Here is a 25,096-nt window from a genome sequence, read left to right on the forward strand (position 1 = left end):
GGATTTTTATGCATTTGTTCAAAGAATATTGATTGAGCACTTACTGCTATATTTCAGGCATTGCCTTTGGTGTTGGGAATGCAGTAGTAAATGAAACAGATGAGCTCTCCTACTTCCTACAGCAGGAGATAGACAATAAACAAAGAAACGACTATACAACATGTTTGACAGACACAGTTTCTGTGAAGAAAAATAAAACAAGACAAATGTTTAGAGAATGACAGGGGTGTTTCTCTGAGTGGCCAAGGAAGGTTCTCAAAGGAGAGGACACCTAAGCAGCTTTCGAAATAAAATAAGAGGGTGTACGATGTGAATATTTAGGCCAGGCAGGGCATCTCACGGGAGCATCTCAGCAAGGGCAAAGGCCCTGAAGCAAGAGTCAACATTTTCCTTATAGTCAAAGAAAATTCTGGACAGAACTCTTTCTCCCTAATCATACAGCCACAAATCTCGCTGCCACTTGAGAGTTAAAAATGATAATCAAGTCTCCTTGTCCTTGTAGGGTTTATGGTCAGGCCAAAAAGTCTCCACATCTGTCCCTAGCAGGGTTATCTCATTATATTTTGTCCATTTCTCCACTGAATCTAGCCTGCTTTGGCATTTACAGAGTTGCAACCTTCCTAATATTATCGGCATTCTATCTACACCCCTATTCGAGTCCTTGAAAAAAAATAATGTCAAACTGAACAGCCCTGGGAGTTGGAGTCCCATGACAAATCTCCAAAGGCTCCTGCACCCCCTGGTTGACAGTCATGGAGAATCTATTAGGTCCCTCTTATTAGCTCTACATTTTCCAAGGCATCCATCTCAACAAAGAAGATGGTAATGTAATTGGAGTCAAGTGGTTCAGCTTTCTCTATGCCATCTGTGAACAGTGTACAGTCTGTTCCAAGGAACAGGCTGAAATGTTGTCAGACATAAATGACACTCAAGTCATAAGTGAATACAAGGCATGAGCATGTGCTTACTGATCGACTTCAAGTCATTCATTTACACTAGGCTTATAATTTTAAGGGTCTCATCATCTGTCTATCTTTTACATCCAGAACACTGCCAGACACTTTATGGGCATTTAATAAATGTTTATCGGATAAGTGTATGTGTGAGTATTATAGAAGATATTTAGAAAAAAATCCCCAAGTGGGACCTGAGACCCTGGCACAGCTAAGTTATGATTTTTCCATCTCATGATGTTCCACTTATGTGTTGCTGCATAACAAATCATCCCAAAACTTAGTGACTTAAAACATATATTTTGCTCATGACTCTGCAGTTTTGCCAGGGACAGCTTGTGTCTGCTCCACTCAGCATTAGCTGGAGTAGTTTGAAGCTTCGAAGACTCACTTGCTTGCACATTTAGCGATTGATGCTGGCTGTCAGCTCAGACCTCAGCAGAGGTGGTGGCTAGAATAACTACAAGTGGCCTTCTCTTGTAGGTGCTTGGTTTTCTCAGAGCGTGGAGGCATCCTGAAAGAGTCAGGCAGAGTTCTATGGCCTTTTATGACCTATATTCATAAATCAAAAAGCATAACTTCTGCCACATTTTATTCACTAGACGAAAGTCATGAGGGACAGTCTGTAGTCAAGAAATAATGGGAGAAATGTCAAAGAATATATAGACATTTTAAAACCACTACTCATGGGGTCGGATGAGACTAATAATTTGACCATTGTTCTTTTTATTATAGAGATATAGTTGACATATAACATTTTATTAGTTTCAGGTATAGAATATAATGATTCGGTAATTGTATATATTGAGAAATGATCACCACAATAAGTTTAGCTAACATTCATCACCGTACAGTTACAAATTTTTTTTCTATTGTTCTTAAGGGACAAGTGTCAAAGAGACTATCTGCTTCCTTAGAGATGGGCGACAGAGCTATAATGAGTGAGAATTAAAATGTATGCAAGTCCGCTCCTTTGGTTGGGAATCCTGCATACTTTGAAACGTGTCTCCATAGCTATAACTAGAAGATATAGATTCCTTTGTTTCCCAAATAAATGGAATTTGGAATTAGAGTTCACCATGGGTTCAAATTGGAACTACTGAAAATTCCTATCTCAGGCAAAGGGTGGTATTCCTATCTCAGGCAAAGGGTGGTGACCAGGAAGCTGACACCCAAATAATGCTTGGCATGGCATCTCCCTCCAGAGTCAATGTCTCTGGATGTCTGAATATTTTCATGCACAAGTTTGGCAGATCTTTCAATAGTATATGACAGAGACTGCTCCATGTCCATCCAATCCTGCTTTCTTTTACTCTTGGACACATAGCTTGACTACATTTTCCAGCCTCCCTTGCAGTTCGGTGAGACCATGTGACTGAGTCCTGAAGGAAGAGATGAGGGTAGTTGTAATGGTGACTACTTCCAAGCCTGGACCATAAAAACTGGTACAGTCCTCTATCGTCTACCCTTTTCCCATGCACTGGCTGGATAGAGTAAACTTCAGGACCTAGAGGAGGGCAGAGTGACAAAAGAGAAAAGGCCTGGATGCCTAGGTCACTACATGGAGATCTGCCTGACCAAAAACATCAGCATATATGTTGTCGTATGAATGGAAAATACTCTTATTGCATTAAGACACTTTGGGGGATGTTTGTTACAGTTGTTTGCCTTCCCTGTGAAGTCTGATTATTAGTTAGGGAATAGTCATTCCTTTACCTCTCCCACCATGGGCAGAATATACTTCCCTATTCTACTGATGGCGGGTTTGCAAATAGAATGTTAACAGGAGGTGACATGACATGCTTTTACACACTCTTCAACACTTCTACACTCTCTTATGCTAGAGCCCTCTTGCTATTTTGTCATCACCTTGAGAGAACGAGCTCCAGTTAGAGCCTGGTCCAGAAGGTGATACACCTGACGGGCAGACCTGGTTCTAACCAGCAGCTGGGAGCCACACCCAGCTTAGCCCAATCCAGCAGCAGCTGACCTGAAGATATAAATGATTGTTGTTTTCAGCAGAGTTCTGTGGTAGTTCGTTACACAGAATGTGGTGGCAGTAATTGACTGATACACTAAGTGTGAGTGTGGCTTTCCGACGGGGATGCCATATTAAGCTTCCACGTGAGGCCTGTTCTTTATATCATTTAAGCTTTGTGCCAAAGCTATTTTACAAATGAAGAAACTGAGGTGCAGGAAAAGACTTTCCCAAGGTCACACAAGTTTAGTATATCAAATTCATAAGCCTAAATTTATTTCCTTCTGCTCCAAACATACTGAGGGAATGTAAGAAAAGCAGATAAAATCAGGAAGGGACCAGACAGAATTTAGGATACTTCCCCACCAAATGCCACTTTAAAAAACTTGTTAATGTTCTTGACACTGAAAAAAGAAACATTCAGGACAAATAAAACAATGACTAGCTTCACCCTCTGGGTTGTTAATTTATAGAATTTATTATCTAAACATGTTGCACAGGCCGAAAATACAACTTAGTTCTAAGATTTGAATAATCGCATTATACCACCCCTACAATGGGTTAATAAGGAAAACAAGAACGTTTGTAGTGATACCTTCAAGGTTATCTTCAAAGGGAAAACTGCACCCTCGGACGCAGCGTTCCTAGGAGCCCCGAGAGAAGAAACACACAGCGTCCTCTCTGGACTGCCTGCTCCCACTACCGCCCTTCGGACAGTGTTGGCAACGAGAATGTAAGGAGCACTCGCCGCGACTCCCGCAGGAGCTGCCCAGCTGAGGGAACGGAGACGACAGAAGGGCAACCGGCTCTCAATCTGAGCAGAAAGCAGTGGAACTATCTGCTATCTGCACCGCGCCCAAGTCTCTTCATCTCTACGACTCCCTGCTCGGATTGTGTTAGTGCGAGACCTAACGGGCTCAGCCTCCCAGAAGAGAAGAAAAGGGCGGAGGGGGTTCTGGTCCGGCAAAGAGAAGAGAGGCGGGACTGCACAGGGCTGACTGTCTCCTGCGAGCAGGGGCTGCCACAGAGAGCGCGTGCACGCCCACACACCCACAACTACGCGCTGCACACACACCTCCCCCTCCGGGCCCCCACGCCCATGCTGCGGGTGAGCAGCAGCGCCAAAAGAGAACCGAGAGCCCGGCGCCCACGCTAGCGGCGCCTGCGGCCTCCGCCCCAGGGGTAAGGCGAGCAGGGGGCGCGGGTGAAAGAGCCGCGGACGCCGGAAGAGCCGCGCCCAGCCCCGCGGGCCGCCGGTGGAGGGAAGCGGGCAGCCCGCGCTGCGCCCGCCCCTGCTGCCGGCACCGCCCCCGCTGCGGCGGGCGAGGGGCGGGGCGGGGCGCGGCGTATATAAGGCGAGGGGCAGCCGCCGCTCTTTTGTCTCTTGCTGCAGCGACGCGAGTGGGGACTAACGGTCTTATCTCGGAACGAAGGCCAGGGTGAGTGCTGCGCGGGGTGTGGGCCCCTCGCGGCGGGTTCGGAGCGGGGTCCCCAGCCGGCGCGTCGCTGCTCAGGCGCCCTTCCCCGACGGGACGCCCGGCCGACCACGCCCTGGAGCTGTGGAGAGGGTGCGGGACCCTCGGCCTCCCGGCCGCCGGGAACGCCCGCGGGGAGCGCCACGTCGGGAGGCGGGGGCGGGGAGTGCAGAGGGGGCGCCCACCCTTGGCGCCGCCAACCGCCTGGGTTCGTCCATCAGGATTGTTTAAAGAAAATGGCAGACAAGCCGGACATGGGGGAAATCGCCAGCTTTGATAAGGCCAAGCTGAAGAAGACGGAGACGCAGGAGAAGAACACCCTGCCGACCAAAGAGAGTGAGTGCTTCCCCGCCTCCGAGTCCGCGGGCCGCAGCCCAGCCCCCACCCCGCCCTTCCCCCCTCGCGTGTATGCCTCCTCTGTGGGCGGCCCCGGGCCCCTTTTTTGTTATACTAAGCGCTTATCTGCCCAGCCCCAAGACCCTTTCTTAATCCCCAGACCTCATGGGTCCTCTCCCACGCCAGGTCTGTAAACGCCTAGGTTTGGGGGGTTGCAAGTTGGCCTCACCACCACCCCCCCATGTCCGTTTCCTGCTCTCCACAGCCATTGAGCAAGAGAAGCAGAGTGAAATTTCCTAAGAACCTGGAGGATTCCCCACACCCCCGTCATTTTAGAGACCCCAGTCGTGATGTGGAGGAAGAGCCACCTACAAGATGGACACACGAGCGACAAGCTGCACTGTGAACCCCAGGCACTCCGTGCCCATGCCATCGGCCTGTGGGTCTCTGAGGGGACCCTCCCAATCGAGCTGCCAAATTCTCTGGTTTGCCCTGGGATATTGTAGAAAATTATTTGTATGATTAATAAAAATGAAACACCTCATGGCATGGCTGGCGTGATCTGAGTCTCTCAGTTGGGTGTGCGTGGGCAGTGCTGTGCTGCTGCATGCAGCAAAGCCCCGGGCGCTGGAATTGAGTTCTTGCTGCAGGGGAGGGGAGGAAGTCGCCGATGGGCTAGCTTGGCAGGACCATTTTACTTACTGGCGTCTCAAGATTTCTTGAGTACGGTTTAGATCTTCTAATGCAATCCATGTAAAATTTAACTCTACTTTGGCATTCCTGGAAGCCGTTTTGAAAGATGTTTTCTCAAAAGAACAGTTTATTTTTGATAAGCTTTTACAGTTCCACTGTTTCCCTCTGGCTTCCTCAAAGCTCAAATTCACACTGGGACAGTAAAGTCTGAGAAGAGAAACTAAATCTAGAAATGTTTGGATTTGGGTGAGGTCACACAAAGTCCCCAGGAAGCTTTCTCTTGGAACTTAAAAGAGGAGGCAGAACAAAAAGGTGGGATCCGGGAGTTGGACAGTGAGAACATCAGAACTAGAGTAACATACCAGAAGGGACCTGTCTGTGGCCCACGACCTAGCTTTTAACCCCAGTTCAACCTCCCACAAAAGCGGTAGCCATTAGAGGAAGTGAAAGGCTGAGCCAACGCCTGTGCTGTGTGCTGTGATCAGGAAGGGTGTGACTGGAGGGAGGGTAGGACCTGGCAGCAGAGCCCCTCTAGGGTCACACCCTCTGGACCCAGGCAAAGGGATAATGTCCCAGAAAGGCCTAGCGGAGGGAAGGGGGAATTTCTGAGGCTGCAGGGTAAACCGGCCTGTGATTACAGGGGTGGAGTTTTCTTTTTTAAAAAGAGGGAAGAACACACACGTTAGCGATTTGTCACACATTTTTGTCTGACCATAAGGGCTGGACACTGGGTGAAAGAAAGTTCAAATGAGATGCAGTCCTTGTCCACGGGGACTTAAAATCAAGTGGGTGAGCCTGGCAGCCACAGCAGACCTGAGCCTGGGGACGCTTCCAGTCCCTGCTGAGCGAGCCATTACCTGTTTTGCATAAAGAAGTGACTTGACTGAGACCTGTGCTGTAGGGGGTAGGTGGTGGGCCTGGGGAGGAGAAAATAAGGCAGGGAACTAAAGGAGACTGCTTTGAGCAGGCCACTAACCTTCGCTGGATGTCTGCTATGGGCCATGCACTATGCTAGAAGCTTTAATTCTCAGAAACTTTTAAGGCAGTATGGCTGTTAACCCATTTTACAAATGGGAAAACAGGTTCAAAGAGACGTGATTTGCTAGTCACACAGCTAGTGCATAACGGAGCCTGAATTTAGAGCCAACGGTGTGCTTTTGAGGCTCCTATTGCCCAATGTTTGGGACATCTCTTGTGTCAAGTGTTTTTTGAGAGTTCGCTCCCTCAAGCATATTTATAATTGATCCTGTTGGGCTCTATCATTGGGAGGTTAAAGAAAAGGAAACAGAAGAAATCACTACTGCCTTTAAACAGTAACAGTATGTCTGCTGGTGAGAATCAGTCATTCTGACTCCATCTTGCTCAAGCCTGCCCAGTTCCCATAACATGCTGGTTAGCGACTTCTGCTTAGTCTTGCACATACATATCTGCAGGAAACTAAGTTGTAGCCTAGGAATTACTGAAACAACCTCCCAGCTAAAAACTACCTCCCCTGAAAGATAAGGAAGGTATGTACAACAATAATGATTGTTTATCAAAAGATTTATAAAAATCTTATGACTGGGACCATGGCAACAAAAGCAAAGAAGTTTCACCATCCCTCCTTGGAGCCCTGCTGGCGTCCAGATGTCTGTAGTCACCAATTACCTGACCTCAAACCCCTCCCATTTACCCTTTACCCTGACAAAAGAAGCCTGAATTCTGTACTTTCTCAAGATGATTCATTAGGACACTCGTCCACCATCTCAGCTTGCTGGCTTTCCAAATAAAGTGGCTTTCCAAATAAAGCCACTTTACTTACCCCAACTCCTGTCACTTTTTGGCTGTCATGAGTAATTCATGCTTTCACTCAGTTACAGGCTACGTGTGCTGGGTGGAGGAGGGATTGAGAGTGCTGCTCCAATTTTCAGTAGGATGGTCAAGAAGGACCTGGGAGCCAGCCTTGGGGAAAAACCTAAAGAATGTCAGGAAGAGAACAATGGATACTAAGAGAGATGTGGTGAGAGGTGCAGGTGTTGAGGTAAGAATGTACCAGAAGCCTCTGAGAAAGGACAAAAAGCTAGATGGAGTTAGCAAGGTATAGGGAGATAGATGAGGTGTGAGAGGACAGGAGATGGAGGCAGTGGCTCTTGAAGTCCTCGAAACTGTTGCAACGTAGTTTGCGGAGGGGTCCTCCTTCCTGCTACCCACCCCAACCCCAACGCACACCATAGGCGCCTCTCGTGGTCCCGCAGTGTCCTGCTTGTGCATACCACACCTGGGCCTCTTCTGGACCCAACCTCCTCTCCATGGCTCCATGTGGGCTAAAAGTCCCAGACACTCTTCCTCAGACCCCACAGACTTCTCAACCCCAGTGGGATCACCCCGGAGAGCAACTCCAAAGCCCCATCTCCTGGGACACCCCTACCCTTAGAAGATTCCCATGGTTTTCTGACCCCCTCCCCAGGAAATCTTCTCTATTCTGAGGTTGTGGGTGCTGATGAGAGCCTTGCTCTTCTAAAGAATTTAAGAAGACACAAGTCAGGAAGAGATTAAGGGCATTTTCACTTTTCCACTCTAAGACAGTGAGCCAATTAGATAGGGCCAGGACAATGTGGGGGAAGGGGATTTGGATAGACGAGGGGGGTGTGTTATTATTTCAGAAATATTATTATACCACATTGGTTTATAAGGTGAGGCTGGCCTTCCCTGACCTGTCTTGGCTCTGGAGCTGCACATAGGTGCACACTTCTAGAAATCTTGTGGCCCAATGTTAAAACCCCCAGAAGACAGGCCCAGAAGGCTAAGCATTGGCCAAGATGGCTGCCTTCGTAGGCCCCTACTTATGATTGATCCCAGGGGATCGCATGGGAATCACCATGGTGACAGCACCAAAACTCTGGGTTGGAGGATCAGAGAGCATTGAAACACCCCAAGCCCACTCTTTTCCTCCCTCCTCCCCACCCTTACTGCACCATTTCTATTTCTTGCCACCTGGGAATACTGACATCCTTGGAAGAGTTATATCGAATTACTGATTTATGCTCTTTTCCTCTTATCTAAGAATTCAGGAACTAATTACTAGTCCAAACACAAAATGACTGAGCTTGCTCTGAAGCTAAAATAAAATTGTAATGTTTCTTTTCAAACACACCTGAACTTTTGTTTTCTTATTTCATTCCTAAGGCAAGTTTTAACAATTAGGCCTCTGTGTTATGGATAGGGCTCAGGACTTGGGACTTGGGACTTCTCATTGTCTGTCTCAGGGTGGACCAGGGGCTCAGGACTGTCAAAGGACCCCCAACGTGCTCACCACCTCCTATTCAGTAAGCATTTACTGAGTGCCTGGTACTACCTCAGAAAATAGTCGGAGAAACCCTCAGGGAACATCTGCTCAAGAGTAGAAGGATAACTCACCCTCTCTTCCCAGCACTTCCCAATCCCCTAGATCCCTCTCCCACCCTTTCCCCACCCTCAGGAAAACACCTGCTCTCTTCAGACAGTATCAGGTGCTTCAGTTCCCAGCCTTTCCCCACCTTCTCTGTCATTTCCCCTTAATAGGAACAACATGCGTGTGTTTCTCCTCTCTACCCTTACTACACTCCTCACACCACAAGTGCAGGAAAACGTCTTCTGTTTCTCCTTTACTACATCATTTTACTCATAGAATATTCTACATCAGGTCACTAAATGGGTAGCTTTTCCACACCAAGCAATTCTGATTTTCCAGACACCAGCTGAGCGTCCCACAATTCAGTTCCACTCTGACACTATTTACCTGGAGTTAGCAATAATAGATCCCACCAGTTAAGGGCTCAGTCTCACAAGACTACCCCCTATCCCACTTCAGACACCAATCACAAGTCCAGTTTAACGGTATGCACCTACTAAAGCTGAACACAAGCAGCTCAATGACCCAACAACATCAGGCCACTTATATATCCCAGAGAAATGAGTGAATGTGTCCACCAAAGGATGTATTCAAGAGCATTCCTGGCAGCTTTATGTATTAGTCAGAGGGAAAAACAACTCAAATATCCATCAGCAGAATAGATAGGCAAAATTGAGTTATTCAGACAGTTACTTAATCAAGTTACTCAACAATAAAAAGGAACCAAGAACTGATATCTATAATTGTTTGATTCCATTTACATGAAACAAATAAAACTTTCTGTGGTGATGGAAATGTTGTATACCTTGATCAGAGCAGTAGTTACATGGGTGGGAACATGTGTAAAAGATCTTTGAGAGGTACACTTACATGTCACTGTATCAACAGAGAGGTTTTTCACTCATCAATAGAGAGATTTATTTTAATCCTCTGAAGAACTAAAGATTCCCAGCTTCTAGGGCTGCATACTTTTAAGTCAGACAGGAAAGAACCTAAAATTGTATAAGCAGAGCTCATATCAGGTTCCAAAGGGCAATGAGAAACCATGAAAGTTCTTTGGCTCTTTCCCACCTCCTTCCCTGCCTTTGAATGTTTTCTTCACTTTAAGAGACATGCCATCTCTTTTCTAATTAAATAGTAGCCATCCTACAAGGCCCTACCAATCACTATCTTCTTCAAGTAGCCCTTCAAGTAGCCAAAGACATTCTCTCTCCTCTTAGTTCCTATCTGCACCTCCCTAAAGTACCTGGGCACATCCTATACATCACATTAGACTGAATGGAGAAATAGTCTTTTAATTGATGTTGATGACTCCCACAGTCGCCAGCACATAATAGACAGTCAATACTGACTTATAACTGAAATATCACCTAGCCTCACCTACTCTACCTTGGGTATGCTAAAGCCAAGCTGCTACCAACCACACATACACGCACTCCACCCACTGTCTTATTTTGGTTCTATTTTGCATCAACAAGGCCCAAGCATGACGGGCATGTGGGATTACTGTGGTTCGGGGGGGGCCAAACATCTTCGTTTCCCTCGCAGAGCACAGTCCAGGATGCAATCCTATTACAATGAGAGGAAATACAGTTAATTCACAATTGAATTTATTGATGGAAAGTTGTATATTGCCCAGATGGCGACTGTGAGTTTCAACCAGGTAAAAGACTTTATGCATTGGATTACTGATTTCTGTGAAATTCAGAAACTGTATTCTTGTTCAGTTTAATTCAGCATGAATTTTTTGAGTGGCTACTGAGTGTGTGTCATTGCTCTAGGCCTATAGAAGCTAAAGACATGAGCCAACTAACTATACAAACGGCAGAATGAAGTAAATGCTAAAGAGATATAAGCAAAGCACCATGGGAAGGTATACAAAGAAGCAGTTAATTCTGTACAGGAGGCTGCTTCATGGAAGGAGCATTTGAATAAACAGCTGGAGGAGTGAGAATAAAGCAAGGCTTTCTTAACAGAAGGAGGAGTAACACACAGTGATACCATAGCATGTTCAGTGAAGAAAAAGGACAATGGTTCAGTGAAAACAGAAGACTCAAAATTATCCTAGAAAGTTATGTCGAGTTTTTTATACTGTGGACTGTTGAGAGCCACTGCAGATTTTGGAGGATGGGATAAAGTGATCTGAGATGTATTCCACAGCATGTGGGAAATGATGTAGCAGACATGATAGCTATCAACCCAACTACTATCAACACAACCTCCACCACCACCACATGACAATCACCACTGCCATCACCACCATAACCACCACTATTACCATCTCCATCACCACTACCACCACCATCACCTCATCCTCTCCTCTCCTTCCTTCTTCACGGCCAGTGGAAGCCCAATTTTATTTAGAGACAAGGTAGTTGATGAATTTCAAGGGTCCCAGCCCCAGGAGTGAGACTCGATTAATGAACCATTAGACTTCATGTAGATGAAATGATTCTATAATGTTGTGAGTCTAGCAACAACTACTTTTGCACAATTTTATCACACATTGCAGTTTCGAGGAATGCAACTACCACATTTTTTTTTAACTTAGAACTTCACTGAGTTGATCACCACTGCAGAAAAATATCCCACTGATAACAATATCTCTCTTGGTTTTTTAATTGTTGATACAATTCAATTGTATTTGTGTTTATCTGAACCTACTAGATTCATGATAATGCTATGTATAAGTGCAAATATACGTAAAGTACAGATGGTTTCTTTGTGTGCAAAATGTTGTTGCGCCATATTGTATTAGTCAGCTTTTAATTGGTTATGTTGCAGTAAGAGGAAACTCCAAAATTTTCAATGGTTTACAACTACAAAAATGTATATTCGTGTTAATATTATACGTCAGTGGAAGCGCTGTTTCTGTTCCATGTGTCATTTTCATTCTGAGAGCCAAGCTGAAGAAGCAGTCCTATCTAGCAGAAAGAACGAGGAGTGGCACAGCTTTTCAAGCTCTTCTCAGATGTGGCACTTCCATTGACATGACGTTGACCAAAGCAAACCATAAAGAAAGACTGGCATCAGTTGGGCGAGGCACTGCAAGTCAATGGCATCAGGCTGGGATATATAATTCTGTTATAGGGAGGGCAGGTAACAATGGGGAGTTATAATTTACTATATATGTGGAAATCCATGTACAAATAATTTTTTTTGGAAATTATCTTTCTTTGTTTTATCTTTATAATCCAATTAGGGCTTGTATTGATTTGTGTTTTTAAAGTATTGTGTGGGTAGGTTACATTATCTTTGATTTCCAGTTCTGGAAATAAACTACTTGATGCAAAAGGAGACTTTGGTTCTGAAGAGCTGGGAACCAGAGGTCTGGTTCAGTCGTGGTAATTCCATTACCCTCGCAGCAAACGACTTAAGGATAGGTATGGCTTGCAATTCTTTCCAAGAGGAAGCCTGCTGGGGGATTTCTGGGAAGATCGTATCTGCTCTATATGAAAGACATAAGGAAAAGTTACACAAAAGGCATAAGGAAAAGTTACAAAAAGAGTATTATTTTGTGAGGATGTGATGCTTGAACCGTAAGAGTCATCCTGTCGCCACGAAGGGAAACACCAGCATGCTGAGAGTGGCAAAGCTGAAAAATGAAAAGAATCTGAGTATCTGATGAGCTCTTGAGCTGCTGAGTTTTCCTGAAAGTGCCTTGTTTTTGAACATTTCATTATGTGAAATAATACGTTTTCTTATATTTAAAAAAAAATCTGTAGTTGGGTTTTCTGTTACTTGCAGTCAAAAGTTTTCTACTATGATCATCTAAAATGGGAAGAATCTAAGTGCAGAGATAATGGTTAGTAGGCCATTGTAATAGCCAAGGCGGGAGTAACGAGGACTTAAATTAGGGAAATGTTTAACAATCAGCTCTTAGTTCAGGGTAGAAGTGGGTAGGAACAGATGTCCGTGATGTAAATATTGCCAATTTTAAGCTGCCTTAGAGTTTAACATAGCAGCTTACCTGACTTCTGAAAATTTAACAATTGGTTCTTGGCAAGCTGGTGCCAGTTGGCTCTAGCACACCACTGTGTGTGGGGATAGGAAATCAGGGCAGAAACAAAAGACTTTGCAGAGGGAGAATTAGTAAGACTTCGAATTGTGGGGGCAATTACAACAGGTGTAATCTAACAGAAACTTTTCTTGTCTATGTGACTTTATTTCTATGCTTCGAGTTCCCAAAGGGAAGACCAAAGCATCACATAAACAGGGCATTTCCCACAGAGTACACTGGGAGACAGTAGTGCTTTGGAGAGAGATTTTACAGTCCCCAAATAAGTATTAAAAATTAATTTTATGGCCAACATATTGTACAGAGAGACAATAAAACAAGGCCTTGATAAAGTGGGTGTCTCTGGCACTGACTCCTGGGAAGAGTAGGATGAACTTGAAAGACATCACAGTTTAATAGAGCCTGCACCAGGCAAAACCCTGGAGCTATCACTGGTAGGTGTCTGGGTGGAAAGCACATGGTGGAAGAAAAGCAGCTGGGCTGACCAGAATCAACAAGCTAGTTAGGGTCGGCCAAAGCGAACAAGCTATAGTTATCAATTAATCCACTGCTTTCTCCATTTATTCAACCACAACTTATTAAGCAACTGCTAGATCCTAGGCTAGATAGTCACTCAGCATAAACAAAATAGATTCTCCTGGACCTCATTCTCTCACAGGTAAGAGGGACAGGTAACCTAGATAAATAACAAAACATGAGATCATGGAATTCTATATTCTGATTTAAAACTAAAAGAGCACTAATCTTATCTTTTACTTCCCCATGGAAATCCTGTTGACTCAGCCTGGCTTTTTTTTTTTTTTTTTTTTTTTTTTGGCATTTAATCTGAATTTCTGTGGCATACGTGTTTATCTCTGTAATGTTAAATTTATATATTTCACAGAAGTCAACAAGGACAGAAAGACTTGGCTATCAGAAAATAAAAACTGTTGGCCCTATGAATACTACTTAAGATTTCAAGCATCCAAACCATAATTAAGACTTTTTCTACATTGTGAAGAAATCCTGTTCTCTAGGAAGGTGATTCTACTGAGAAAAACTCACTCCTGTGCCAGTGTAACCCCACACCTTCATCTGAGGCATCTATGGCTAAAAAGAGCCTATTCTCTGAGTCACTTTTTTTGTTCAAATGTTATCTCCTGCCACACTGTTCCTTATTTTGTTTGCTGCTATTTGAATGCCAGGTGATTTGATCTGGCTTATTCCTAGAAAATCGTCAGTAGAGTGCATAATTGTATCATGAGGATTCTTTGGTTTTTGATTTAAAAAAAAAAAAAAAAAAAGTCCTACCCAATCTGGCTTAAGCAAAAAACATTTATTTACTCATGTAAATGAGAAATCCAGAGAGTAGGTTTTGCTTTAGATGAGGCTGATGGAGATAGTCAAATGATGTCACAGGAACCTGGTTTCTTTCTCCCAGTCTCTCAACTCCGCTCCTTCATTCTCAGGCTGACCCTCCCCCATCATCACAGTGACAGTACAGCTGCTGCAGCTCAAAGAATACATCCCTCCTAGATTTAAGAACAGCAGAAAAGAGAACTTCTCTTCATCTAGTTTAAACAAAAACTCCGCGCCTTTTACTGGCCTGAATTAGGTCAGGTGCCCATCCCTTACCCAGTCACTCTGGCCAGGGCAAGGAAAGAGAGTTTGGTGAAAACCTAGACCATATGCTACCTCAAGAGTTAAGGTGTGAGTCAGCCTCTCTAGAATCACAGGGATGCTGAGTGGAGGGGTAGATTTCTGAATGAGAATCAGAAACTATTATTAAGAACAGGGTAATGGCTATTAAGCACTCAAACCCATCAATGTGCTAACCCGCCAATGAGGTAGACTGCAGTGTCCACCACAGTGCTAAACTGGTGCATAAAGATTCCTTATTAACCTCTTAGCCCCTGGAGACTACCTGGGCTCCTCTGAGTCTGACCCTGGGACAGTCCCACACACTTGAACTGGTGGAGAAGACCTAACTTCTTTGTCATCACAGCCCTATTCCCAGTGTCGCTGCCAAAAACCAGGGCTGAGATTAAAGACAGACAGACAGACAAAAAGACAAAATGTGTGTGTGTGTGTGTGCGCGCGCGCGTGCGCGTGCATAGAAAGAGAGATTTTAAGAAAATGACTCACATGATTGTTGAGGGGTGTTGAGTTCAAAATCCATAGAAAGGTCAGCAGGCTGGAAATTCAGGCAGTTCCTCCATGTCATAGTCTTCAGGCAGAATTCCTTCTTCTCCAGGAAACTTCAATTTTTGTTCTTGGGGTTTTCAACAGATTAGACAAGGCCTACGCATATTGTAAAGAGTAATCTTTACTTCAAGTCTACTGATTGTAGATGTTAATTACATCTACAGAATACCTCCACAGCAACATCTAGACTGTTTGACCAAATAACTGGGCACTCTAATCTAGCCAAGTAGACACATGAAATTAACCATCACAGTGTTTGAGGTTGATTTTCCATTTTATCCTCACAGGCACTTAGATTCCTATAGGCACCTGGGTCCAAGCACCTGTCCATGCCAACATCAGGGAACACAGAATGCAGAAGTCCAGCTCCCACCCAGGACCAGCGTAGAAACTACAGGGGGATAGAGGAGCAAAAGCTGCGGGGAGCCCCAGTTCTGAGCCTGGGACCTCACACCTGCTATCCCAGGCCTGAGTTGCCTAATTCCAGACTTCTTAATGGGGGAAAGGAGAAAGCCTCTTTGTTATTTAAGTTACCTGGTTTTAGAAGGTTTTCTGTTGTATGCAGCTGAGTCCAATACCACATAATACAAAAAGAAAGAAAATCCAATTTGTTTAAGATGATCAACAAAGGACTAAATAAGGAAGCATTTTTTAAAGAAAGCATAATTCAAGAAGATAAATAAAACAAGAGATTATTTTTTTTACCATAAATATAAATCAGTTTTTTAAATCCTTGTAAAAGACTCAGATTGGGTAAAACCATTTTCAATTATATTTTTTCCAAGAAAAGTTTAACAGTTTCAGAAAGATAAGATTAGGGTGTTAATATCAAACCAAGTAAAATTCAAGCCAGAGAACCATAAACAATTAAAGAGTGTTGTTTAATATTGGCAGTCCACTGTTTTAAAAACATCCATAAACTTTTATGCACTGAATAACATTACGCGCACACACATGCACACTCGCACAGTTACCACTTAGAAGAGTGCCAGGCCCAGATGGTCTCACAGATGATTCCTTTCAAAACTGCAAGAAAGGAATAACTTCAATACCTCAGTAGCTAGAAAAGGACATATGCCTACCAATACATTTTACAAAGCCAAGATGATCTTGAAAATAAAATCTACTGTGAATATTGTTTCAAAATTCTAAAGAAAATATTAGCAAATTTAATCAAGGTGTATATTAAAATGCTACAATTACAATGCTGCTAATTAAAGCTTATAAGAATTCAAGGATATTTCAATATTAGAAAATTTACTATCATAATTCAGCATGTTAACTGGTAAAAGGAAAAATGTATATGTAATATATATATCATCTTGATATGAGCCCACAGTTGGTTTTTAATGAATTTCAACAGCTTTATATAATTTTTTAAAGTTCTTGATAAACTAATAATACACGAATTCTTTCTTAATAGAATATAAAAATATCTGGTTCATACTAACAGCCCACATATTTAATGGTGAAACCCCAGTGTAATTCCCATTAAAGTCAGGAAAGAGATAAGGCTGTGAATTAGCCCCACTGCAATTTAATGGTGTTCCTGAAGTCCTAACTATCACCCTAGAGCAAAAAAAAAAAAAAAAAAGAAAAAAAAAAAGAAAAAAGAGGCATTATTACTGGAAAGGAAAAGAGAAAAATGCCTTTATTACAGATAATATAATAACCTATCTAAATTAAGTTATAGCAAAGAAATGTTAGAATTATTAAGAGAGTTTGGTTAGATTATTTAGATCACAAAATAAACATAAATCAATTGCAGCACTAATCATTTAAAATATATTTTTTAAAAAAGGATGCCATTTATAAAGAAAACAGAAAATAACATTATATTCTCAATAAACTCTGGCAAACTATTTTTTACATTCTCAGCCACAGTAAATCCCATCCCGCATGTGCTTCCTCAGTGTGTCTTTGCCTCTCCTCCATAAGAGGTAAAATTCAAGTTTGTGCCCCTTGAACCTGGGCTGGTCTTGTGTCTCGCTTGGAACCAATGTCCTATAACTTGCTTAGAATCAATAGAATTTGGCTGACTACTGAGGCTACGTCATGTATCTCCTACCTACTCCTATCCATATACCAGGTAAGAAGTCCAATCCTGAGGCTGCTAGGCTTAGCACTCCAGCCCCCAGATCCCCAAAAGTCCCAGTTGAGCCCAGCCTCCCAGCTTCCCCACTAAGAGGTCAGGTTTGTGAGAATGTCACCTTCTAGACCATGCCATTTGCTAGTTAGTACCATGGAGTGACCTCAACTGGTGCCACAAGCAGAACTGACTAGTCGGATCTGATCAAATTCCTGACCTACAAAACTAGTGCAGCCACAGTGGAAAACAATTTGGGTTTTTTTCAAAAGGTTACACATAGACATACCCTATGACACAGTAATTTCACTTTAGGTAAATATCCAAAAGCATTGAAAGCAGAACTTGAACAGTTGAACAGATATTTACACACCCAAGATCACAGTAACATTATTCGCAATAGTGTCCATTAACACATAAATAGATAAGCAAAATATAGTATACACATACAATGGAATATTATTTAGCCATGAAAAGGAATGAAATTTTGATACAAACTGAAAACATTATGCTTAGTAAAATAAACCAGACACAGAATGACAAATATTATATGATTCCATTTACATAAGGCACCTAGTACAGGCAAATTCATTGAGATAGAAAGTGGAATATAGGTTACCAAGGACTAGGGAAAGGAATGGGAGCAGGGAGGAGTAGGAAGTTATTTAATGAGTTTAGAGTATCTGTTGAGTATGATGAAAAAAGGTTAGGTATAGATAATAATAATGGCTACACATTTTTAATGTATGCAATGCCAATGAATTGTATACTTAAAATGCTTAAAATGTTAAATTTTATATTGTGTACATTTTACCACAATAAAAAAAATTCCCTGATTCACAGAATACATGAGATACAATAAAATAGTTGTTTTAAGCCACTACATTGTGGAATCATATGTTAAAAAGCAGAAAGCCAAAACAAAACATGTTTAAGAATAAATTCGGCAAGAAATGTACAGAATACCACCAAAACTCTACAGGTGAAAATTGAAGAAGACTTAAATAAAATGGAAGATAAGTTAGTCAGGGTTCTCTAAAGAAGCAGGTCTTGCTCTTCTTCCCTTCTGTCTCCCTTTGGGATTAATCCACAGAATCACTCCTGCAGTAGTCTTTAGAAAACCCGTGCTGGCCACTCCTGCCTGGGGTGGCCCAACAGGATGATAAAATCCATCAGACTTTGCTTCCCACCAGCTCGGCTCACCAACACACCTGTAACCAGGACATTATTTATACCAAAGGATGCTTTCCCACTATAATCTTAATCAACCCCCTGAATAAAATAAACACGTATAATAATATTCTCATGTACATACATATGAATAAAGGCATGTCTAGAAAATGTTGCTGTTTTTATTAGGCTGCAAAAGCAGTGTCCTTACTAGGCTCACAAAGCTTCAAGGCAAATCTGTAAGTGCCTCCCTTATCCCCACCCCACAGGACACCCTCTTCCAACCAGATTGCTGCCCCTAGCCCCTTCTTTTTAGAATTCTAGAGGCCCTACTGACAATAGAAACAAGGTAGATGAATGGCCCTTAGACATGACTGCTCCGTGGCCTATGCCCAGCTTCCCTGGAGGTATCTGTTGCTGTTCCAGGCCCTCCACAGAGGCGTCCTCCCTTTCTACCCACGGGCTCAGGGTGCTGAGGGGATCTTTCCAGGCCTTCGCTGTCACACTTTGGGAGGCTGCATGCCTGGCCCACCCAGACACCAGGCCCATTCTGTGACCTCTCCAAACCAGGAGGGCACAGGCGAACCCTAGGGCAGGTCTCATAGTGGGATGTGCTGGGCTTATTTGATAGCTAAAGCATCATGAAAGGGTCTGATGACTGAGGTAGCAATTTCTTGAGCCAACATCATCCATGTGGGAAGGATTTGAGGCTGAGTGTGGTCGAGATCAGCTGTGGGGCAGAATGGGATAGAAATGCACCTCAAGGCTACCCTTTACGGGCTCGGGAGGTCCAAGGGCCACGTGGAGCAAAGACGCTTGACATCCAAGAGCTACAGGAACATGTGCGTAAATCTCCCGCTTGTGAACGCGTAACCCCAGAAAGTAGAGGAGCGCCATCTGTTGGCTTGCCGTGGGGCTGTCCACAGAGAAGAATGACCCCAGTAACTTATGTCACTTTGAGCCCCCGCTCTGTGCCCGGCGACAGCGTTACACAGCTCCCGAAACCACAGGGGGCGCTATTCTCACAGAACCCAAAGTGAAACTTTTCCTTGGAATTAAGCAATGTGGAGGTCCTGACTGTCTCAGCCTTTGATGCACCCACACCCCGTGGAGGAGAGGACGACGCTGAATTGGATCGTGAACTACGTGGGGGAAGGGAGAAAGGGCCTCCTGAACATAGGGCATGCGCCCCGGATAAAGATTGTAGAGGAGCTTGACACATCAAGTCTAGCTAGGGTATAAATGCAAGGGGAGAGGTGGGAGTTGGGGATGAAAAAGGAGGGCAGGAATAGCTGTGAAGGGTCCTCAGCGCCATGCTAGGACGTCTGGGGTCACCCTGAGCCAGTTGTGTTAAATGTAAGTAATTTGCAGATGAACGTTGTTAGGCCAGCACAATGTTTTTAAGAAATTCTGAATTGGAAAAGGAGCCTGACTCACACCAAGCCCCACTATTCCCTGTAGTCTGTAATTACCCCCAGCTTCACCCATCTGCATCACTTCCCCAGCCCCCAAAGCATGTGGGCTTATGACCTTGAAAGGTCATGGGGTGCTGGTTCCGAATAACACACCTAGGAACTGGCAGAAAAGAGAGGCATGCCTCCCCGTGGCAGGTAGCATGTGACATCAGCCTCCATTCCTTCCCACCGGATGATTAGGGGAGTGAGATCTCCCCCCTCCCCTCCCCAATAATCATCATCTATACAATGACATGAAGTGCCCATGCTCCCCAAAACAGGCTCCTTCCATGGCCACAGATACAGAGTACTGTAGGGTCAGCTTTCCTATTCTTGCTTCAAATCATTACCATCTGGGCTGCACCCTGTTCAAGGAGTTCCTCTTACCTCCTAGCCCAGGACACCATTCTCTATGAGTCTGTCCTCTCTCAGAGAAGCACTGAATGTTTCTAACTTCGAAATGCGTAAAAGTGACACCAAGGAACTCAAATCATCAGCCTGCAAGCAGCCATAGGCAGGTTCCAGGTACACCAGGGAGCAGGTAGTGGCTACTGAGCCAAAGACCAAACCTCAGAAGGTGGAACGAGCGCCATCTGGTGGCCATTTCTGAAGTGGCAGCAGAGAACTGGAACACATTCTATTTTTTGCTGACTGTATTCCATGACCTTGAGCGAAACAGAAAAAAAACTGAAGAGTGGTGTAGTACCTAAAGGCCACAATAGACTTGAAACAAATTCAAAATAGTCCCTCTTTCTGGCCACAACTGATTCCCTCCCTTCCCAAACAGGTCACACATTCCCCTCTAACGTTATTCCTCTGTCTGAATTCCCTTCCCTCCCTCCCTGTTCAGCCTTGGAGACAAGGCTCAAAGGCAGGCCCTTCCGTGTTCCGATGTAGCTAACGCCCTTCTCCTGTGCTCTCCCAACTTCGACCAAACCAGTCCTGCACTCAGAGCTATGTGGGGTCATCCCTTAGCTCAGTTACTGACTCCTACACCAGGTGAGTGCTGCTTGAGGAATTACTTCCTTCCTTCATTTGGTATTAGAGTGACCCCAGCGAGTACACGAGAGGCACTAGGAGCAATGAGATGCCAAGTTTTCATTGGTGCACTCTTCTTGCTTCAACCACTGGGGGACAGAGAGGGCAGAGAAATACTGAGATTTGGTCTTGTTCTGGAGTCCTACAAACCCACCAGCAGTGCGAGGGTGGGGGTGGAGGATCATTTGTGAGTCCTTGACCACGTTCTGTTCACAGTTCTGCAAAGCTTCCTTCTACTTTGACTCAACTTCAGAGTTAAGTTTGGGCTCTCCGGAAGTTCCTTAATTTCCAGAGAACTTCCCTACCAGTAGATCCTTGTAGTCTGCTCTAACAATTCTTGCTCAGTCCCCTACAGTTTGTTTACAGAAGAAGTGCCCTTTAAACCTGAGAGGAGTTTAGGATAAGTAAAAGGAAAGACAATGTCCTTAGACAAGATATTAAAAAGACCCTCAAAAGAGGATTCAGAGAAGTCTCCCTGGCCTCAGCCAGGCCTCCTATGGGTCTGCTCTCCTTTCCAAACTGCCTTTCCACCCACACTTACATACTTAGAACACAAGCCTGATTTAAGTGGGTAAAGTCTCAAACACACACACATGGGTCCATTATGTGGCCTTTACTGCAGGCCACCACTAGGAGAGACAGACTGGAGAACAGGTCTGAAGGCACGTTAGAAAGCCAACGTGGGTGGGACCTGTGATCACTCCTCATTCTGTTTTAAAAAGACAGGATGCTGCAGGGCTCAGACACTAATTTAACTAAAGATTCTTATTTAAAGACTATCAGGTTTGCTTGAAATAATTGTGTTTGCTGATCCTTGCAGTTCTCTCATTGGCCAATGTTCTTTTTCTTTCTTTTCTTGTTGCATTATACATATTTTTTTAAGTCACCTTAAATCTACTCTGGTTCAGGATGGGGTATATGTATATATATGTGTGTACTCAGAGGCTGGCAAATAAGAGGTCTGTGGAATCCATAAATGAGTGGTTAATAAGGGAATGAAATCTCCAGGTTGAACAAGAGAGAGGGGCAGGTGAATAAGGAGCGGAGTTCAGGTCACCAAGACAAATAGAAGCAGCACAGTCGGAATATGAGGCAGGTGTTGATGTTCAAAGGCTGCTTCAGCCAGGGCTAATGGCAAAATAGACAGGTGTTGGTAAAGCACCAGTGGAAAGGGGGATACTGAGTCAGCCAAGAACACAGAACCTTAAGGGGGAAGCAACTGCTGTTTTTAAAAAAATGAAAACATGCCAAGCTGATCCAAAGTCCAGCTTCAAGCATCTCTTCAACTTGCACATATTTAAAAACATGTAAATGTGCAAGCAATGCCAGGTATAATGATAGTGTTTTCTGAATAAACATTTTCATAAAAATATTGTTTTGTATAAAAAATTTGATTTAGGAACACTTTAATATTTAATAGTAAAAACCATTATTTAATTTTAAAAGAAAATGCTTCTGCCATCAAACTGGTCAGCAAAATGAAACAAGAAGAACTATATACTAAAATAAGCAAAGTTATATAAGTAAAACCAGCTAACAGGAAAAAAAATGATTTTTTTTTAGAGCTGCTCACTGATGTGTGTAGCAATGAATTGGTGTCTGGGATTTGCTTTAAACTATTTCCAAAGAGACTAAAAGAAGAAAAACTAAAAGGAGGGTATAGACAAAACGAATGTAAGAAAATGTTCGTATGCATTGAATCTGAGTGATGGGTATATGGGGATTCTTGTCCTAGTCTCTGTGCTTTTGAAAATGTTTGAACATTTTCATTTAAAAATATGAAGAGTTTCAGTTTCAGCTACAACATATAAATGACTTAGAAACTGCCACTTCCATCCTCACAACAAGAAAAAAGTAAAACGAACTGAAAATCAACAACTTTTCTTAGATATGTCAGAAAACTGAGATGGCAGGGCAAATCTTTATGATGAAAACTGGAGAGAGATAAATAGAGACCATCAAAGCCAAGATCAGCTTAGCTGGAGCAGAGGCTGCTGGAGCCATAAACTGGTAGGAACATTTAACAGTTATTCTGATTAATGACCGGAAGCTAAGTGTAGACTAGCTTGCAAGTGAGAAGCCCCTGTAGGTTGAGTCTTTGGGTCCCCACACTTCCCTGAGTTTTTACTACCAGGAACTCCGCCCAGTTCTCACAGTAAAGGTTCAAGAAAAATCTCACATTTCAGGTTGGAAGAGGGGAAATATAACTATTTTGAAATATGCCCGAAGCATTCTCCATTGTAAAAGCCTGCCCACTGAGGGAAATTATCTTACCAGAGCCAATCTGACCTGGGGGTGAAAGGGTGAGGGGAATGTCAGGAAACTCCAGACCTTTCTAGCCTTCCTGTCTTAAATAAGATGAAGGAAAACCAAAAAAAGGGGGGGGGGGCAAGGAACTGCAATTTCACATCAAAATCTCATGTGCCTCCCCCCACTTACCAAAAAATTTCCGCACACCAATATGGGCTAGACCAGACTAGCAGCTGCTTCCTGTGTAAGGGGCATGGAGATCACAGCTCTCACAGCGTCTTCACCACCTCTATTACCTTATTCCTGGGCAGCTATTCTCATTTGCTTCATCTGCCTAGCCTCTAAGGCACATGCAACTCCCCACTTAGTTTTCAATTAGCAATAATCACACCTCGGATAACCCTTATTGGCTACCACACTGTAACTGTGCAACGCTCCAACCCCCCACTTAAGGTTTCTAAGGAAGGTGGGGAAGTCAGCTCCTAAACACTCCTCTTTGGTTTGATAGAAAAAAAGAGGGGATAATCTTGTGGCTTATTTTCACCTTTAAAATATCTTCTACAATTCTTGGCTAAATTTAAAATGAGAATTATTAAAGGCATGTTGAGAAGGGAGAAGCAGGGGACAAAAATCCCTGGAGGGAAAACAAATCTAGGTTTAGCAACTACCAGAAGATGGATTCCTCCAGGCCCTTGGTCTTAAACTCCCTAAGCAGAAGGACATCAGCAAAGATTTAGGAGGTACTTGAGGCCTTGCCTTTGTGGTGGCCCTGGCCGTTACACTTTGGTTTCAGTTTTAAGCACATGGCTTTAAAGGGGAATTTCCCCACCAGAGCAGGAAGAGGCTACATCTGGAACGGCCCCAAAGAAGGAATAAACTGAGCTGAAAACAGCTCAGCTGCCAAGCAATAAAGATGAGATGCTGGAGTGTCCACACAGCTGGCAGTGGCTGGAGCTAACCAGGTGCCCATCAAGATGGAGACTCTGGACCTTACACAGACCAACCCTAAGGTTTGTGAAAGCAAAAAGTCTGTCGTTGGGGCTGGGAAAAGGAAATGAAAGCTAACTCATAGCTATCGGGAACACTAAAAGTTAATGCCAAGTCAATGTGAAGAAAGAAGTGCCCCAAAATGGCCTTTCTGGTGGAGGATAAAGGAAGGGGTCATTGAGATAAAATCAGCCAGGCACATCTCCCAGAGATGCAAATGCCATTCCCCTCCCAGCCCCACCTAAGGAGAGTGGGGAGAGGGGTGCCTTTTAAAAAACAGATAATACATTAAAAATTCAAACAGTAAAAAGTACACAGTGAACTGTCTTATCAACCCTCAGACACCTAGCTCCTCTCCCTAAAAAACTTATACATTTCTTTTTTACCTTCCAAATTTATATATGTATAGTTTATATATGCAAGCAATATTTTTTTCCTCCTTTTTTTTCTAAAAAAAAAGGCAGCATACTATAACATAGCTCAGACACTTGCTTTTTCACGTCTTGGTATGTCTTGGAGAATATTCCAGATTAACACAATTTTCACTCATTTATCGTGTGGGTAGGTTCTGCGGCTAAGTGAAATGACATATAACAAAACCAAATTTTACCCCAGGCTCATTGATGTAAACAGGCACCCATAAACAAGAGTTAGGTTACTATAGCGCCTGGCATCTGTTACAAAAGAATGACAGGGAAGGAAACAGCGCTGTTTGTAGTCGCGTAGTCCACGTTCCTTCGTGTGGCTGTACCAGCTTTTCGATTAACGTTGACCATTAAGGCTGTTTCCAATCTTTGTTATTATCAACAGCCTTGCAGTGTAAAGCCCTGCAGTAAGTCATTTCTTACACGTGTAAATAAAGGTACATTCCTGGAAGAGAAAATGCTGAAAAAATGTTGCTAATTATTAGCAAATTGTCCTCCACAAAATCCATGCCATTTTTACTCTCCCGTTTGCAATACAGGGCAGTGCTCCAGGCATGAATTCAGATGATTTCAACCCCACCTAGCTGAGAAACCAACTACACACTACAGACAGCTTAGGTGAGTCAGCCCCAGGAAGAAAGAGTTGCTCCTTCTGAAGCTCTTCCTTTATACTTTTGTT

General features: G+C 43.6%; 1 protein-coding gene and 1 long non-coding RNA gene across 2 annotated transcripts; one reads left to right on the forward strand and one right to left on the reverse strand.

Moving 5' to 3' along the window:
- Positions 1 to 4,239: 4,239 nt before the first annotated feature.
- TMSB10 (thymosin beta 10) lies at positions 4,240 to 5,291 on the forward strand. The gene is made up of 3 exons (XM_016136999.2): positions 4,240 to 4,370; positions 4,628 to 4,742; positions 5,008 to 5,291. The coding sequence occupies exons 2-3, from the start codon at positions 4,643 to 4,645 to the stop codon at positions 5,040 to 5,042; spliced, it is 135 nt and encodes a 44-aa protein (XP_015992485.1). The 5' UTR covers positions 4,240 to 4,370; positions 4,628 to 4,642; the 3' UTR covers positions 5,043 to 5,291.
- Positions 5,292 to 9,881: 4,590 nt separating this feature from the next.
- LOC107506308 lies at positions 9,882 to 24,003 on the reverse strand. Its single transcript, XR_004952088.1, has 5 exons — positions 23,195 to 24,003; positions 15,982 to 16,033; positions 15,542 to 15,572; positions 14,948 to 15,103; positions 9,882 to 10,374 (listed from the first exon to the last, which is right to left on the reverse strand). It is a non-coding gene; the product is annotated as an uncharacterized LOC107506308 (long non-coding RNA).
- Positions 24,004 to 25,096: the final 1,093 nt, after the last annotated feature.

Source organism: Rousettus aegyptiacus, unplaced genomic scaffold (assembly GCF_014176215.1).
Source record: "Rousettus aegyptiacus isolate mRouAeg1 unplaced genomic scaffold, mRouAeg1.p scaffold_m13_p_7, whole genome shotgun sequence".
Taxonomy (NCBI): domain Eukaryota; kingdom Metazoa; phylum Chordata; class Mammalia; order Chiroptera; family Pteropodidae; genus Rousettus; species Rousettus aegyptiacus.

Coding starts and splice junctions, on each gene's coding strand:
- TMSB10 (XM_016136999.2), top strand. CDS start 4,643: ATGGCAGACAAGCCGGACATGGGGGAAATCGCCAGCTTTGATAAGGCC. Junction 4,743..5,007: donor CACCCTGCCGACCAAAGAGA/GTGAGTGCTTCC, acceptor TGCTCTCCACAG/CCATTGAGCAAGAGAAGCAG.